Raw genomic sequence first — 14,597 nt, forward strand, 5'->3', positions numbered from 1 at the left:
GTCTAGCTTTGACCCACAATAAGACAGGTCTCAGTAGCCATCTGGTCCAACTCCACATGGTTTATGAGAGAGAAGAGCCATTCTGACAGAGAGAATACACATGGTCTTTCCTTGAATCCATAGTAGACTCAGCCTCCTTGAAAGTCAGGGAGGGAACATTCTGCAAAGCTAGACACTGCTGTATGACAGGCATTAAATGTCACTACCTGTCGCTAAGAAGGGCTCTGTGAAGGCAGAGCCAGGCCATCCAGAGTCAACAGGCAAACCAGAGGTTTCTTGCTTGTTACTCCATGGATGAGAAGAATCAAGGTGACAGAGAAAAGACTGTGTCCCCAGGATAGAAAGAAGGAGCTTTGGGGGTCAGGAAAGAGGTGGTAGGTCAGCTTATTTAGGGTTTGTGCCCAAAGGAACCAGAGTCAGCACCCTAGCTGGGTCTCTGCTGCTGTGATAAAGCACCATGACCGAAAACAAGCTGAGGAAGCGAGGGTTTATGTGGCTTACATGACCCCATCACAGTCCATCATGAAGAGATGTCAGGATCAGAACTCCAGGCAGGAACTGATGCAGAGGCCGTGGAGGAATGTTGTTTACTGGCTTGCTCTTCATGGCCTTCTCAGCTTGCTTTCTTAGGCAACTCAGGACCACTTGCCCAGGGGTGGAACTGCCTGGATGGGGCTGGACCCACACACATACACACCCATCGTTAATCAAGAAAATGCCCCCACCAGCTTGCCCACAGGCCAATCTGATGGGGGCATTTTCTCAGTTGAGGCTCCCCTTCTTCCCAGATGACTGACAAGTTGAAAATAAACTAACCAGCTCAGTCGGCATAGAGCGGAGGTATTCACACACCCAAACAATACAGCGCTCTCCACAATGCACAAGGTAACAAACCAGCCCAGAAGCCCACTAATGGATAAACGGGTGAAGCAAATGTGATAAATATACATGATAAAGTATCATTGAGCCATTAAAAAACATGGCATGTCATTTACAGGATGGAGCAGGTGATCACCATGTTAAGTGAGATAAACAAGACTCAAAATGGCAAGCACACATTTCTCTTTTAGACAGACTCTAGATTTTTAGGAAAGCGTGAGATTGGAAGGGGGCTGTTTGGGGAAAGGAAAGGGATCAGTATGGGGCCAGGGCAGGGGGAAGGATAAGAGGTGGTAGTGATCGAGAAAAATCATCAAAGTACATGGTATACGTGTGTGGCAATGTGAGATCATAGTAACTGCCTGGCTAGAAGTACTTTAGTAAGAAAAAAAGGGATGAATAGATGGGTAATGGATGGGTAGACAGATCACAAGTGGATGGTACATGGATGGATGGATAAATGAATCATAGATAAATGAATGAAAGATCATGGATGGATTGATGGGTCATGACTGGTTAGATGGATCATAGATGGCTGTATATGGATGAAATGATGGGTAGATGAAGATGGATGGATAAATGGATCGTGGATAGATGAATAAATGGGTCATGGATTGATGGCTCATGGCTGGTTAGTTGGATCATGGATTGGTGGAGGTGGATAAATGGAAGGATGGATGGATAGATCATGGATGGATGGATGATGGATAGATGGATGATTTGGTCTTACAGGGTAAATAGAAATTTACAGGCCAAATGCAAGGAAGCAAAGAAAGGTATTCCAGCAGCCTAGAGAGCATGAAGCAGAGGCGAGGCAGCATCTTATGCCTTGTGTGCCCAGGACAGCTGCCTATTGATGCTAAAGGTGACTTCTGCCTTCAAACCTAGTCAAGCCTTTCTGAAAATGGCCTCCAAAGACAGAAAGGAGGAAATTAGCAGTCACGGACTGCAGGCCGGAAATAGATATCACTGTTTGCAGAGGGCCAGAGCACAGTCTGCTGAAGAGAAAGGTCTGTGCCCAAGAGAGAAGGCAGTGCTCTCGGTGTGAGGGACCTGGCCTCTGCCCAGTCCCATTCCTACTGCCACATTAAGGTTTTGTCAGACACTGTCCCCAGGAAATGAGCTTCCTTTGTGGTCCTGGAAGGCCTCTGGTCCTTTCATGGCAACCTCTCTCCGTAGGTAAGATTGTCTGCTCGTGAGAAGATGCCAGTGTGCATCTGTAAGTCCCCACATAGCAATGTCCTACTTTGCTTCTGTCCTGCTGGTGTCCCCAAGCTTTCCTAGGAATCTAAATCCAGTGTGTGTGCAGGATTCCTAAAACTTCCCCATGCTTTATGGCCATGCAGCCTCAGGGTTGGAGCTGGATGGACTGTTGGGGAAATGTGGCTGCAGTAAGTCACACATGTGTTTTCCTGGCTCCTCTCGAGGCTCCAGAGCTCACGTGCAATGAAGGGTCACAAGTCCATGGTGTAGCATGTCTTTTGGAAGGGTTTTGTGGGGAACTATTGCCCTAGGGATATTCCAACAGTGTTGACTATCCCTTCACACTGTCCCAGGATGCTGTCCCAGCAGAAGAAGTTCCTGGGCCAGTTCACACAGCACCAGCAGGGCCGCCTGAACTCTCAGACACAGAAGGCACAGGAGCTTGACCAGCTCGAAGCCCAGCTTGAGACCCAGCTGCAGGTAGTTTGGGAGATGGGACACTAGGGGCAGTGGCATGGTGTACCAGGAAGAGGCCACACCGAGCTTAGAGCCAGCTGTAAAAATCCCCGTGCCCCACTCCAGACCTTCACCTCTGCACCTCTCTGTCCGTGCCATCTTTGACTCTCTGAGTTCCACTGGCCAACACAGTGTGGCTTTCTGAAGGGAGCATGAGCCCCTTGGGGACAGCAGGCTCCACATGGCCCTGCTCTATGCAGGGCATGGCTGAGCAGCCAGTCTGCCCATGGCTTTGGACGTAGTAAAGGAATGAGCATTTCCCTGTGCAGACCATCACCAAGAGGGCTCCAGGGTATTGAGGCTGCCATCTCTGCCCCTTGGGCAGTGCTGACAGTAACTAAGGCTCACACTCCAGGTAGAGCATTCAGGGAGGTTTAGCTCTCAGGGTGGAAAGTGGATGCGCGCGCACACACACACACACACACACACACACACACACACACACACACACACACACACACACACACAAAATCCCAACCTAAAGGATTATGAGGTGTGACTGTACTGCAAAGTATCTGACTTAAAAATATCAAGGGATGGCAGGACGCCTTAAAACAAAATCAGAGCATGACAGGATGTCTCAGCAGGTAAAAAGAACTTGCTGCTCCAACCTGGACCTGTACTCCATTCCCAGAGTACATGGGGAGGGAGAGAGCTGACTTCCGGAGGCTGTCCTGTGACCACTATGTGTGTACTGTGTCACACACACACACACACACACACACACACACACTCATTTACTCTACTACTACAACAAATAAATAAATAAATAAAATTTAAAAGAAAAGCCAGAGTTTCAGAATGAAGACATGTGACAATGAGTTGGTGTTTTCTGGGTGCATCCGTCCAGGGGTAGCAGTAATGATTGCAATGGTAAGGATCCTGTCAATGATGAGCTTGTGTTCCCAAGGCTTCCTTGCAGATGGCAGCTGACCTGAGAGCTCTCAGCACCCTATCAGAGCAACTGAGGTGGTGGCTGCAGTGACCCTTACTACAGAGAGAGAGACTGAGGCTAGTACGGTCACACAGTAGTAAGTCATGGCTTCTGCGTCTTCTAGAAGCCATGCACTGGAGTGGAGCAGACCTGGCATTTGGCAGTGGCTGAACCCACAAAGTGTCCTCATTTGTGGACAGGGCTATGAGACTAGGAGAGAGGACCCAGGTGTCTAGAGGAGCACCCTCCTCCATGCCTCTGTCCCGGTCCTGACCTCTCGAGGTGCTGCTTGGAAAGTCTTCTTCCGCACTTTGACATAGGATGTAGTCACCAACTATCCGCCACAGTGGAAGGCTTTAACTCAGCAGTGGGGAACTCAGGGTGAGGGGCAGAGAGGCATACCGATTCTCTTCCGTTTGTCTGTCAGGAAGCTGAGCAGACCTTTATCTCAGAGCTGGCAACCCTGGCCCGAGTGCCGCTGACTGAAAACAAGCCATTCTCCAACAAGCGAGGACTGCCGGGTAAGTGTCTGCACTGTGGTGCTGCTGCCGGAAGGGGGCGCAGAGCATAGAGGAGTGGATGCCAGTCCACAGCTACATTAATCGGCTGTGTAGCCTTGGGTGTCCTACACAGCTTCTCTGGGCTTCCCTACCCTCTGTAACTGAGCAGATTCAGGACATCACAGAGACCCTGGCTCTCTAGCATCTCGCCATGCCATTTTCTGGCTCCACTACTCTCTGGCCCCATCTTATTCTCATCTCTACTTTCCCATCCGTAAAATGGGGGAATGACACCTCTTCCCCCTGCCAGAGATACGTCAGGAACATCACAAGCTGATGTCATCTGGTGGTGAAAGTGATTCACAGATGTTGCACACACAAGCTCTGGCCAGTACCTGTGCTCTGCCCTCTACCTCTCCTGTTTCCTGTATCCTGCATGCTGTGGGTGAAGCCTGGTCTACCACTGGTCCACCCCAGCTCTGTCGAGAGGAGGCTGTGGGGTGTGGGGAAAACTTCATTTGCTTCATGGTGCTCAGCTTGCTTAGCAGTGATGTGGATACAAGGTCCACCTGCCCACCGAGGTTGCTTATAAGTCACGGAGGCAGGAAGCGCCATCTAAAGTCACGGAGTCATCCTGGGCCTGTCTGTCTTCTACAGAAAAGCCAGTAAGGACCAAAAGAAAGAAGCCCCCACCTCGGGAGAGAGAGGACCTGGGGCCGCCCAACAATGATCACCCTGCCTTGGTGGACCATACCTCAGGACCACTCAGGTGTGAAGGGTCCCCCCAGCCCACTGTCTTTCTCCTGACCTCTGTCAAGTGTATGAAGTTTTAGGAGTGACCCTTCTTAGGGTGCTCGTGTGAGGCACAGGAGATGCTGGGAATGTGATTTGAGAATGGCAGGGAGGGACCGTAACAGAACTTGCCTGCCTTGCCGGGAACTGCCATTTGTAGATCAGCTCTGGGGCTCCTGGGTCAACTGAGCTAGTGTCTCCATCCTCCCCTGGTGCTGGGTGGTTTGCCTGGTTTTTACATTGTCACATCCACCCGCAAGTTTCACCTCTTCCCGCTGGATGGCCCTGCATCCGTAGTGCAGCAGCCTCAGCATCACCTCCCATCCATGTCCACAGCAGCAGGAGGCTGGGTCAGCAGGACAGCGAGGCTGGCAATGGAGAAAACTCAAGGAAGAGACTGCAGAAAAGAAGCAATGTGTAGTGGAACCCTGCTGAGATGGACCTGCCTTGCACCTCACTTCCTCCATGGCTGGAGCTGTGTGGTTTGGGGGGAGAAGCAGGAGGCCAGTCTTGAGAGAGGGGATGCCACCTGCCTTAGAAAGTGAAAATGACAGGACAGTAGCACCCAGTGCCTGGGATGACAGGGGGTGGTGGAGACATGCCTTTAAGAACCTCGGCTTCTGCCCTGGTGCACTTTGCCTGATTGCTTCCTCCCTCGGGAGGGCCCTCTACCCCTGTCCTTTGATCTCACAGTGTGCTGGTGCTGCCCAGCATCTCCTTGAAGTCCTGCCTGAGGGTCTGAGCCTGAAGCCACTGTCTGGCCTCCATTACTCCACAGTCATGGCCTGTCCCTGGCGTTAGCTGCCAGCCTCCCAACCAGGATTAACCAACTTTGGGCTTTGCTATTTCTATCTTTTGGCTCAGGTAGCCCTGAGACCTGGTCACTCAAGGATGTCTGACTTTCAGAGCTAATGTCTTTGGCACAGCCATGGATTTCCAAACCCACAGGCTTGTTCTGAGCCACTTGGAACTTGGGGACCACACGTGCCTGTCACATACCACAAGATCTCCTCTTTGGGCATGGAGGGCAGAGAAGGGGAGGCCGACCCTACCCCCAGGCTCCACTGAGGAGGGGAAACCCACCAGCCAGCAGTCCCTCCCCGAAGGAGAGACCCACAGGTCACCTGCTCCTCCTGAGGGATGGTGAGGACTTCCCTAAGCTTCCAAACCAGCCCCACTTGCCCCACAGGCCAGAGGCAACATCCCCAACCATCACTGTCAATATTTGGGTGTGATCACTCTTTGTTTGGGTGTTTAGCTGCTGATGCCAAAAGTGGAGTCTCTCGTGTCAGACCCAGACCCATGTGCAGCCAGGAGGTTGTGGGTGGCACACACTGGTGCCTTGGAGATGAGAACTGTCACTCCATGGGAACACTGCTTCAGATGCCTCCCCAGAGACACCAGGGTGCCTGAGAGTGCTGCCTGAGGCCGGCAGAGTTTCTGACCGCGGACTTGACTGACACAGGATCCTACTTCCTTCCTCTTTCCCCCCTTCCTTCCTCCAGCTTCCCGGGCCTTAACCTCCTTGCACACCAGCCCTCCCTGGCTCATTCTGAATAAACACTTCTATCCCAGGAGTTGTTCTTGCTGTTTCAGGCCTGTGGGGACCCAGGCTTTCCTGTGCATTGTAGGGCAACAGGCAGCAACCCTGGGCTCTACCCACCCATGCCAACTGGATCCAGCTATTTATCTCTGGTGTTTCTCAGTGATAGGTCAACGTGTGCCTCCCCTGGGCAAGCCCGGCATTGCAAAGCCCCACATACAATGAATTTCTAGAACTTAGTGGCTTCTGTGACTCAGTAGACCGTCTCAGGAATCTTCTGGACTTTCTGGGAATTTTAGGTTCTTAAAATATAAACTAGAACCAGCTAGTGGCCCTCATGGAAAGCGGGCATGTGCATGTGGGTTTTTTTGTATGTTTGTCTCTGTGTGTGTGTATGTGTGTGTGTGTGTGTGTGTGTGTGTGTGTGTGTGTGTGTGTGTACATTTGGAGGCCAGAGGACAACATCCAATATGGTTCAAGTTCTATCCACATTTTTTTTTTGGGGGGGGGGGGGACAGGGTTCTCATTGCCCTGGAACTCACCAGTTAGGAGAGACTACCTGGCCAGTGGGTCCCCATGCTTAGAGGCCAAGCACTTTAAGGATTGAGACACTTCCCCTCTAATCATTGGTTTTAACAACTAGATCAACCATGTCTCCCAACCTGCCCAGAATAGTGTTCTCAGCATGAGTCCAGGGTGCCCTCTGGTGGCTGTAATGAAACATGTCACCCGAGGAATACAGCACAGCTCTGGTTTCTTTCATAAGAATTCTAGAACACTGCTTGAAAAGGGATCACTGTTGTCAGCTAAGTCCTCTGGTTTGATGGTGTGAGTGTGGCAGATATGACCATGCTTCTCACCTCCTCCAGCTCCAAGACTGGCCAGGTAACCCAAGTTTCTTAGGATTTCTATGGTGTGATAAAACATGATGGCCACAAGGAACTTGGGGGCGGAAAGGGTTTATTTCAGCTTATACTTCCACGTCACAGTTCATCACTGAGGGCAGAAACCCAAGGCAAGAACTCAAGCAGAGGCCTTGGAGGAACTCTTGCTGGCTCATGGCTCACTGGTTTGCTCCTCATGTGGCTTGCTCAGCTTGCTTTTTTATAGTATTCAGGACCACCTGCCCAGCTGGGCCCTTCCACATCAATCACCAAGAAAATGCCCTACAGATTTACCTACAGTCCAGTCTTATGGAGGCATTTCTTAATTAAGATCCCCTCCTCTCGCCGGGCGGTGGTGGCGCACGCCTTTAATCCCAGCACTTGGGAGGCAGAGGCAGGTGGATCTCTGTGAGTTCGAGGCCAGCCTGGTCTACAGAGCGAGATCCAGGAAAGGCACAAAGCTACACAGAGAAACCCTGTCTCGAAAAACCAACAACAACAACAACAAAAAAAGATCCCCTCCTCTCGAATGACCCCAACTGATATCTATATTGGAAAAACAAACAAACACAACTAGCCAGCACAACTTGTCAACTTGGCACACAAACATTGTCAACTTGGCATACAAACACATTGTCAACCTGACACACAACCACATCATTACTCAAGTGCAGCCTCTCCTTTCTCATTTGTACCCAGGATGCCATGGTAACATTAGTATCACAATATAAAACAGCATATCTGGTTTTCAAAAGTCCCACCATCCTTAAAATTCACTTGAAAGGTTTTGTCTCCTTAAAACCTCCAGAGTCCTGCTGAGGAGAGGGAGGAAGGATTTTAGAAGCCAGGGGGTCAGGGACATTGCAGGAAAACCCACAGAAATGGTGAGCCTGGCTCATGGGAATTCAGAGTCTGAACCAACAACCAGGGAGCCTGCATGATACTGACCTAGGCCCTCTGCATATGTGTGACAGTTGAGCAGCTTGGTGTGTATGTGGGACTCCTGGCAATGGGAGCAGGGGCTGTCTCCGGTGCTTTGACTGGCACTGGGAACCTATTCCTCATGCTGGATTGCCTTCCTCAGCCTGAATACAGGGGGAGGTGCTTGGTCTTATGGCAGCTTGATATGCCATGCTTTGGTGATGCCCATGGGAGGCCTGGCCATTTCTGAGTGAATATGGAGGAGGGGTGGGTTGAGGGGGCCAGAGGGAGGTGGAGAGAGTGGGAGGTGAAGAGGGAAGGAAGGCTGTGGTTGGAGATATAAAATTAATTAATTAATTAATTAAAAAATATCCAAAGTATCCAAATTCTCTATAACTCAGACGACTCTTAATTATGGACTTCTGTTTAAAAAAGAAAAAGAAAGACTAAAAAAAAATCCAAGTGAAATACTTCCTTACTCTAAAAGGGAAGAGCCGGGGGCACAGTCACAATCAGAACAAACAAACCCAAGTTCAACAATGTGAATAGTTCAGCACCAGATGTCTGCAACCCGCTCACAACCCTGTGGAGTTCAGAGAGCCTGGGTGCTCCCGTTCTCTGGCTCTGGCAACCACAGTGCACACACTCGTCTCCTAGGCTCAGGCTGACTCCACTGCACACATGCTACTGTCCGTGGTGGTTGTCCCGGGGTACTGGCATCTCCGAAATGCCAGGCTCTCCTCTGCATCTGGGCTGCACCTTCACCATAGCCTCTCCTGAGTCTCTTCAAAGACTCTAACCCAGTCACATGCTGCCAAGCTTCTCTCCATGACCCCTTCCTGCCTTTAAAACCAGAACCTCCCCTGCAGGGGAAGGCAGCTCAGACAGGAGTCAGGGGGACTAAGGACTGGGTATGGCTGGCCTAAGAGAAGCCCTTGTCCAGTAACTACCCATGTGACTTCACGCTCAGGTCATGATAAGAGACCACAGCTCCTCAGGAGGCAGAGGGTGGCCAGATTCCTGCTTTCTGTGGAGCTGGTACACAGCCCCAAACACAGAAGTGTGGTGGGAACAGAACCTCCTTACCAGTGGGGGGCTTGTGCCCCTGCATGCTGACCCCTATGCACTCAGGCATTTGCTGGGACCCACTCTGCCCAACAGACCTTGAGCCCTGCCTGACAGGGATTTTGAAGTCAGTAGCTGGGCATGAAGACAGGGCTGCTTGGGTGCCCAGGAGATCCACAGCAAACCCCAAGTAGGCCCTGGGCACTCACGGAGTCCTGCAATGCTTTCCCCACATAGGAACAGCTACCGTGAATAAGGATCCTTCCTCTAAATCCAAGTTGGTCTGGCTCCGTATTCTTGCCTGCGGGGGCCCTCTGGGGAACTGTCGAGTAAGATCACCACACTTGCAAGGGTGCCCTCTACTTGGGGATCCTCTTCTTCTTTAACCCCAAGCTGACTTGGTTGGAGAGCAGTGTGGCTCCTTACAGAAATGTGCAGAATTCTCCCAGGGCCTCCGCTCTAGAGGGCGGCATGGCGAGCCACTCAGCACTTTTGTCCTTAGTAGCCCAATTTCTATGCAGACCCAGCTGTGAGCTGAGCTGTGTCAATCAATGCATATCCCAGGAGCCCACCTATCGATCCAGAGTCTTGACCCATCTCTCCCAAGTCATGTACTAACTGTTCCCTCCCATCGGCCACCCCCAGTGTCCCCAGAACTTGGCCATCACAGAGTCAGGATGACTGCTAGGCATTTGATCCACCTGAATGAAAACACCCACTCAGGTCAACGGGCAATTTAATTTCTTTATTTTTTTTCACAAGCTTTGAATTCAGAAATAAGAGCCACCAACAAGTCAGTCATTAAGTAAAAATGGAAGTGAATACAAAGGAAAACTGTACAAAACTTTAAAAATCTGACTGCCCCGCTGACCTCCTCGGAGGGACAGGGACTCAGGCAGCCTGGGCAGAGCTGTTACCCCTCCGTCCTCAGGCTTGAGGGGTGTGTCAGGACACTGCTTTCTGGGTGTGAGCCTGGCTGGGCCCAAAGACCAAGGCTGGCTGGAAGAACACACAGACCAGAAAGACACCATGGCCAGGTACAGGGACCAGGTTGCGGACGCAGGACGTGGGTGATGAAACTCTATGACCAGGTGGAAGGCTTCCCTGCCATTCTGCATATTCACAGGTCTCAGTCAGGGTGGGGATGGGGATGACATCCTTCCACTGAAGACTCTGAGGGCAGAGCCTTCATTTTTAAGAGTTTGGGAGTCTCCCCTGGGGGCTAAGGTCTTGGCATCGTGTCTACGTCGGTCCTCGGCGATATCCATCAGCCGCGCTCAGACTTGCATACGTAACTTACTAACATGCATCCTATCCTAGAACAGCTACAGGGCGCAAAGGAACCATCACTCAGAGGGTCGTGGAGGAGTGGAGGGGACGGTATAGGACGATGCTACACCTGGGGATCACTAGGAAGGGAAAATGGAGACACCATGCTCTGAGGTGGAGTCGGTGTGAACACACACTGTGGGCAAGGAACTTCCAGGCAAACACACCACACTAGTACCACTTCTTCCTAAACAGAGAAGGAAAGAGCATCAACTCAATCTCCCCTCCATCAGTACCAACTAAAACTGTGGGCTTCAAAAACACAGACAGGAAAAGGAATGGACAGTTTCCCAGAATCCTTCACTCTTGCGTAGCTGGCTCATCTGTCAACCGAGGCTGGTGATGTTGGAACGGCCACCAGGGGGCGCCACGATGCGGTGGCCTGTACGCCTTGGATTGTTGTCATCTATCTGGGCACCTGAAAGAGACAGAAGTGTGTGGAATAAGACCTGTTTGCATCACCTTGGTGTACTGATGCTGAGGCTCTGCCCTCCCCACCTTTGTGGGTATTACACCCCATCCTGAAACGCTCAGCATTCCAAACCACCTTCAAGACCCCGTCCAGGTTCACACAGGGAAGCCCCCATGACCTGAAAACCTGCCTGACCTCTCCTGGGCACCTGCCAGTCTTGGGGTTCCCCTCCTAGATCTCCGACCCCTGCAGAGTTTGGCCTCACTTAGTGAGTTCCTACTCTGTGTAGCAGACTTGGTGCACTGGTTTGTGCTGAGAACACACAATACCATGATGGATACAGCTCAGAGGTAAGAGAGCTGAGGCTCAGAGTGAGTGCCCTAAGGATGCAGACATTAGACTGAGAAGGTAGGACCCATGCCCACACTGGCTTGTCCCCAAAGCCCACCCTCCTCTGCAGTGTCCTGTGCCTGTAATGCAGACTAACCAACTTCCCTTCTGACCCTGACCTTACAAGGCCTGTCTAGGTGAGCCTGCCTTAGAGTGCAGATCTGGTTCTCCCAGCCATCTCATTGGCAGCTATCCATCCTCCTGGTAACTCGGGACTTCGCCCACCACTTCCCTCATTTCCCTTCCTAGCCCACAGTCACCATGCTTGCCCGGTGACTGTCCCATGAAACACCCGTTAGACTGACACGCCACACCTATGTGCCATAGCACTGTCTGCCTTTGAAGTGGACAAGGGTGAACTTGATAGCCATGAGGGGAAGCCAGCCATGTCGCTGGCAGCAATAGTGACGCTTGGTAAATGTCCATGAGGCCCCAAGGGCGGCACTGTGGGCTTCAGAGGGAATGGGGGGGCCCTAACACAGGCTTGTTATTACATGGCTATCTTTATTCTAAAGATGTTTCTATCCACTTCTAATGATAGATCTGCAGTATTTGTTGCCTGATGGGACTAGAGAGCCAGTCTGCAATGGCTGTGAGATGCCACTGTCTCCAAATCTCCTCACAGCGTAGAGGGCAGCTCTCTGAGCACACCAGACAAGATGCCAGGGTTGTACTTGGGGTCTCTTTGTGCAATAACATCAGCCGCCTTTAACACCAGGATTGCACTCAGATAACTATTCCAAGAAAGGAATATGGAAAGTGAGGTGTCCTGGGGTCCCCTGACCCAGTACCCACTGCAATCCCTGCAGGGTACCTCTTGCCTTACAATTTAAACTGCAATTTCATCCTTCTCTCAGCTCCTGCCTCCCTCTCTGTTGCTAGCACATGCCTTTGCTGGGATGACCCACTGACCTACTTTAGCCCACTGACTGTTTTTACAGCGCCCATGAGCTCATGCTCAGGTTTTAAATGGTTGCATCTTAAAAAGCCATTGGACGCAACATCATAGCCTTTGGACTGTGGAATTTAGCCGGCTTCTCAGCTCATCTGAAGCTGTCCAGCTGTGCATCACTCATCAGCAAATCCCTAGGACCCTGCACTGGCTCAAACAACTGGGATCACTTCAAGGACTGTGCAATGCTGTGTGTGTGTGTGTGTGTGTGTGTGTGTGTGTGTGTGTGTGTGTGTGTGTGTGTACACATGCACATGCCCTCCTGTGGCCATCTGGTAGAGTTGCATGTAATCCTGATTCTTTCAAACTGAATTTTGTGAAACTTCAATGCCAGAAACACACCACCACCACGTGGGGATGACATAAAGTCCCGACTGTGCTTCCTAAGCCTGGAGTTGAGGAGGATGGCTGAGAGCCAGGCACAGAGCATGGACCCAGCAAATGACAGGGCCCCTGCCCCATACCCATCCCTGGGCTCCACACTAAGCTTCATGGTATGAGAGTGGTAACATCCCCTGGCACGCTTAAGCCCAGGGCTGACTAGTGTCAAGTCAAAAATCAACATGCTGTGCTGCACCCTAAAAACACCTGCCTATGCTGTGCCTCAGGGCACAGCAGAGAGTGTGCCCTTGACCTTCTGGCCTTCTCTACCTGTGTCTGAGGCTATGGACCCCTTTCTACAGGAGCCTGGCTACCATGAGACTACCTGATAAGCTGAAGTTGGACTGGTGGAGGTTCCTGATGGGCGGGGGTTGGTGTTTGGAAGGTGAAGATTTGGCAGACGGAGCAGGAGCTGCATGTTTGGGTGTAGCTGGCACCTCATACACAGGACCATCGTACATTCCCCTGGAAACACCGTGCAACCCGGAAACCTAGACAGAGAGAGGGAGGTGTCAGGTTAACGCGTGTCCGTGCCTCCGCCCCGACAACAGAGCGGATCTGAGGCCATCTAGCTGTACATCCCACACATATGCTCGCACAAACCACACTTGTGTACACACAGACATGTGCCACAGCGCAATGTGGATATACATTCACACGCATGCATATGTGCCATAGATGGGCACATCTGTTCATACACATGCACACAGAGCTTCATGCTGAAGGACCTCAAGTCATTTCCATACACTCACTTTCCCTTCCACTTCCTCCTCTGCGGGCCCTAAGACCCAGACTACAGCAGTCAAGGGCCAGTCTTCCCATCTTTACAGAAGTGCGTAGGGAGATGAGCAACTGGGGCATGTGACTGGTTAAAGGAGGGAGTGAGGGAGGGAGAGACAGGGAGGGCAGAGGAGTCCAGGAGCCCCTCAGTGATAACCTCAAGCGGGCAGGCCACCACCATCCTGAGACAGAGAAGCTGGCAGCCATAGAATTGTGGAAGCCCACACAGCCCAGAGCTGAGAAGTGACCCATGGTGCCCCCTGGAGATCTTGCACAGCCCAGAGAACCTCAAGGAGGACCAGGAGAGATGGCCTCAGAGAACAGCATTCATCCAGGGAAGTGTACAAGGCCCTCTAGGGGCCGGGGGTGGCAAGAGACCGCACCCTGAGCCCAGATCCAAGCACCTCCTCCAAAGCTGACAGGCTCAGCTCTGGACCACTTGAAGGGCCCCCATCGACCTGTACCACTCTCCTGTCCCACGGCCCTGTTCCCTGACTGCCAAGGCCTCCAGTGATCTGAGCCCCCTCCTCAGGCTCTGCCACCCTGCTTCTCATCCCTTCCCTCAGTCACCACCTCCCTCTGGGCTCAGAATGGCCACAGGTCTGTGCCCCGCTCCCAGCCTGGCTCCTGCCCGCTCCCCAGGCACAAGGGCAAAGAACCCTGCCCTCCCCTTACGTAAACGGATGCCTTAGCACTGGGCCAGGTGTTTTCTCAGTGACAGTCAGCTGTTCCCACGGGCCTCAGCTGCAGACTGGTGAAAGGTCTACGGCCCAGCAAGGGAGCTGCTGGCCCTGGGTGTGGGGTGGGCATCCCAGCCATTCTGGTACCCAAGACCCCAGGCCCACTCTGCCTCTCCCAAGACTTAGTCTTCCCACCTGGTGCACAGAGCCTGTGACGTGTGTCTATCTAGTGCTGCCCTGTGGCAGAGGCACATGTACAAATGTGCATGCACATGCATATACACCCCAGTATACAAGGCACACACCTATCTATATATGTGAAGACGTGTTCAGTACATGCAATAAAGACACACGCATGCACAGCACACTCAGTGGGCACACACCCACACATAGGCATACATTTATAATGTACACAATGAATAAGTGGATGCACATG

The 14,597-nt window shown here is 51.8% G+C and overlaps 2 protein-coding genes across 5 annotated transcripts in view; one reads left to right on the forward strand and one right to left on the reverse strand.

Annotated features, from left to right (window-relative positions):
• The window catches only part of Evc (EvC ciliary complex subunit 1), a 39,876-nt gene extending 33,475 nt beyond the window's left edge, over nucleotides 1-6,401 (forward strand). Inside the window, exons 18-21 of one of the 2 annotated variants that reach the window (XM_042285907.2) lie at nucleotides 2,436-2,562; nucleotides 3,960-4,053; nucleotides 4,690-4,801; nucleotides 5,164-6,401. In XM_042285907.2, coding sequence (XP_042141841.1) covers nucleotides 2,436-2,562; nucleotides 3,960-4,053; nucleotides 4,690-4,801; nucleotides 5,164-5,245 — 415 coding nt within the window. In that variant the 3' untranslated portion in view covers nucleotides 5,246-6,401. Of the gene's footprint in view, nucleotides 1-2,435; nucleotides 2,563-3,959; nucleotides 4,054-4,689; nucleotides 4,802-5,160 lie in introns of both variants that reach the window. The other variant, XM_016004058.3, reaches the window with a different exon arrangement.
• A 3,560-nt stretch (nucleotides 6,402-9,961) lies between these two features.
• Nucleotides 9,962-14,597, reverse strand: part of Crmp1 (collapsin response mediator protein 1) — a 53,345-nt gene continuing 48,709 nt past the window's right edge. For all 3 annotated transcript variants that reach the window (XM_006985606.4, XM_006985607.4, XM_042285905.2), the window contains exons 13-14: nucleotides 13,027-13,192; nucleotides 9,962-10,984 (exon numbers count right to left, since the gene is read on the reverse strand). In XM_006985606.4, coding sequence (XP_006985668.1) covers nucleotides 10,893-10,984; nucleotides 13,027-13,192 — 258 coding nt within the window. In that variant the 3' untranslated portion in view covers nucleotides 9,962-10,892. The remainder of the gene's footprint in view (nucleotides 10,985-13,026; nucleotides 13,193-14,597) is intronic.

This window comes from Peromyscus maniculatus, chromosome 10 (genome assembly GCF_049852395.1).
Source record: "Peromyscus maniculatus bairdii isolate BWxNUB_F1_BW_parent chromosome 10, HU_Pman_BW_mat_3.1, whole genome shotgun sequence".
NCBI classification, from domain to species: Eukaryota; Metazoa; Chordata; class Mammalia; order Rodentia; family Cricetidae; genus Peromyscus; species Peromyscus maniculatus.